General features: G+C 38.6%; 1 protein-coding gene across 1 annotated transcript; it reads left to right on the forward strand.

Moving 5' to 3' along the window:
* Nucleotides 1-1,065: 1,065 nt before the first annotated feature.
* LOC130368618 (olfactory receptor 6B1-like) lies at nucleotides 1,066-2,010 on the forward strand. Its single transcript, XM_056572588.1, has one exon. It carries the CDS (start codon nucleotides 1,066-1,068, stop codon nucleotides 2,008-2,010), a length of 945 nt encoding a protein of 314 aa, XP_056428563.1.
* The last annotated feature ends 409 nt before the right edge of the window (nucleotides 2,011-2,419 follow it).

A 2,419-nucleotide genomic window follows, 5' to 3' on the forward strand; every position in this document is an offset into this window, starting at 1 on the left:
TGCTACCTGCCACTGATCTTGCACGAGGGCCATATTGATGTTGCTGATCACCAGTCACCACTGCTGAGCACTTCCTCTATCCTGACACATAAGAAATGTCCATTCAGCCAACCAGTGGCTGCAGTGGTTACCCACCTCTACCCACCTACATTTCATGTGTTTTTGGATGGAGAACAGTAGTCTTTCAGCAGCTGGGACCTGCACCATTGGAAGACACCAGTACAGAATTGGTGCAGGTAAGTATCAGCCCCCCCCCCCTCTCATTTTTAAACATAAAGACAACCCCTTTCAGGATGAAATGTTTTTTTTTCCTTCATATAATTTAAATAGCCATAACTTCTTTTCAATGCCACCATAACTTTTATTAAAAGGGTTTCCAGGATAAAAAAAAAAACCAAAAAAACAGCTGTTTTCATACAAAATTAAAACAGCACACCTGTGCTGAGGTTATGTGTGCAACTCAGTTCCATGGAAGGGAATGGAGCCAGGGTGTGGTGGTGTTCTTGAAAGAAAGTAAGGCTGGGTTCACATATATCCGGCATCTGGCATAGTTTCCCTCCGTCGTGCACCGGAGGGAAACTGATGCTAGAACTGATTCCATTCATTTGAATGGGACAGTTCACAATTATCCAGCATCTCAATTTTTATGCCGGATGGTTGGACACCGGACAGGGAAATGCAGCTTGCTGTGTACCTCTGAATGCAGCTTGCTGTGTACCAACTTGTCATCAGTTGTGGCATCAGTTGCGTCGAGATCTAGGCTGAGTTCACCTATGCCGGATGCCAGACATATGTGAACCCAGCCTAACTTTGCTTTTCTATTCCTGGATAACTCTGTTAATGCTTTCTGGGAGAAAGGGAAAAAACAGCAATTCCACCAATGTTTCTTCACATTTTAAATTTTGTGTTGTTCACTGTGCAACAAACATTAGATGGACATTTGGTTATGTCTTAATCATATTGACCCACAAAAGAAAAATAATATAGTTCTTTTTATTACTTTTTCACAATAAAAACGTAAAAAATGATTTGCTTTTTGCATCACCATATTAGTTCTCTTGAAAAATGGAAAACAACTCCAATGAAACTAGAAGCATCAGCACCTTTATTCTACTAGGATTCCCCACTTCTCGTCCAGCTCAAATTCTTCTCTTCTTGATTTTCTTTCTAATTTATCTTTTAACCGTTGTGGAAAACCTGCTTATCATCATTTTAATCTGGAGTTATTCCAAGTTACATAAGCCAATGTACTTTTTCCTTGGCCACCTTTCCTTCCTGGAAACATGGTATGTTACTGTTACTGTGCCCAAGTTACTTTCGATATTTGCAGTTGAAAGTCGAGAAATTCTTGTAAGTTCTTGTATGATACAGCTATACTTCTTTGTTGCCTTGGTGTGCACAGAATGTGTTTTATTGACTGCTATGGCTTTTGATCGATATGTAGCCATCTGCAGACCCTTGCATTATGTCACCATCATGAATTGGAATGTATGTTGCCTCCTGGCTCTAGGATCGTGGTTCACTGGTTTTTTTATATCACTGATTAAAGTTTATTACATTTCCAGAGTAACTTTTTGTCATTCAAATGTTATAAATCACTTCTTCTGTGATATCTCACCCATACTGAATCTTGCATGTACAGACATGAAGTTAGCTGAACTTGTTGACTTTGTACTCGCTTTACTGATACTTTTGGTACCATTGCTGCTAACATGTGTGTCTTATAGCTTCATACTGAACTCTGTTCTTTCAATTCCAACCTCCAGTGGGAGACAAAAGGCCTTTTCCACTTGTACATCCCATTTGGTTGTAGTTATAATATTCTATGCAGCCACCCTCTTTATGTATGCCAGGCCAAATAGGGCCAGGTCTGTTGATTTCAATAAACTGGTGTCTGTCATCTACACAGTAATAACACCTTTACTCAACCCAATGATATACTGTTTGAGGAATAAGGAAGTTCAGCAAATTTTACGCAAAATGTTGTTTTCCAAAAATTCAGAACCATGAGCACATTTCATAGCGGTCCTTGCTGCACACAGAAGTTTTCCAGGCGGGCACTCCACCATGTGAATGGGTCTTAAGTCTGTGGGAATAGATAGTTTCCCGGGTGGATAATAATTTTTTTAAACTCTTCCTAAACTTTCTAAACTCTTCTAAATGCTTGCTATTGTGCAGTATGTATTTAGTTGATACATCTGATATCCTATTTACCCATTGAATACACAACACGTTTTCATTAAATTTTGTCTACAGAGCCACGAGTGCTTGTTTTCTGCAGGAGTAATTGTATTTTGTAATGACATCTTTTATTTTCCCATAAAATGTAATGTAAAAACAGAATAAAATATTAGTGAGTTAAAAGTGAAAGATAAATGCAATTTTGCTAATGTTATCTGTAATCAGAAGGGTATGATTC

The sequence above is a fragment of the Hyla sarda genome, chromosome 1, assembly GCF_029499605.1.
Source record: "Hyla sarda isolate aHylSar1 chromosome 1, aHylSar1.hap1, whole genome shotgun sequence".
In the NCBI taxonomy this organism is placed as follows: Eukaryota; Metazoa; Chordata; class Amphibia; order Anura; family Hylidae; genus Hyla; species Hyla sarda.

What these genes read in the sequence shown, in the direction of transcription:
- LOC130368618 (XM_056572588.1), top strand. Translation starts at nt 1,066, where the DNA reads ATGGAAAACAACTCCAATGAAACTAGAAGCATCAGCACCTTTATTCTA.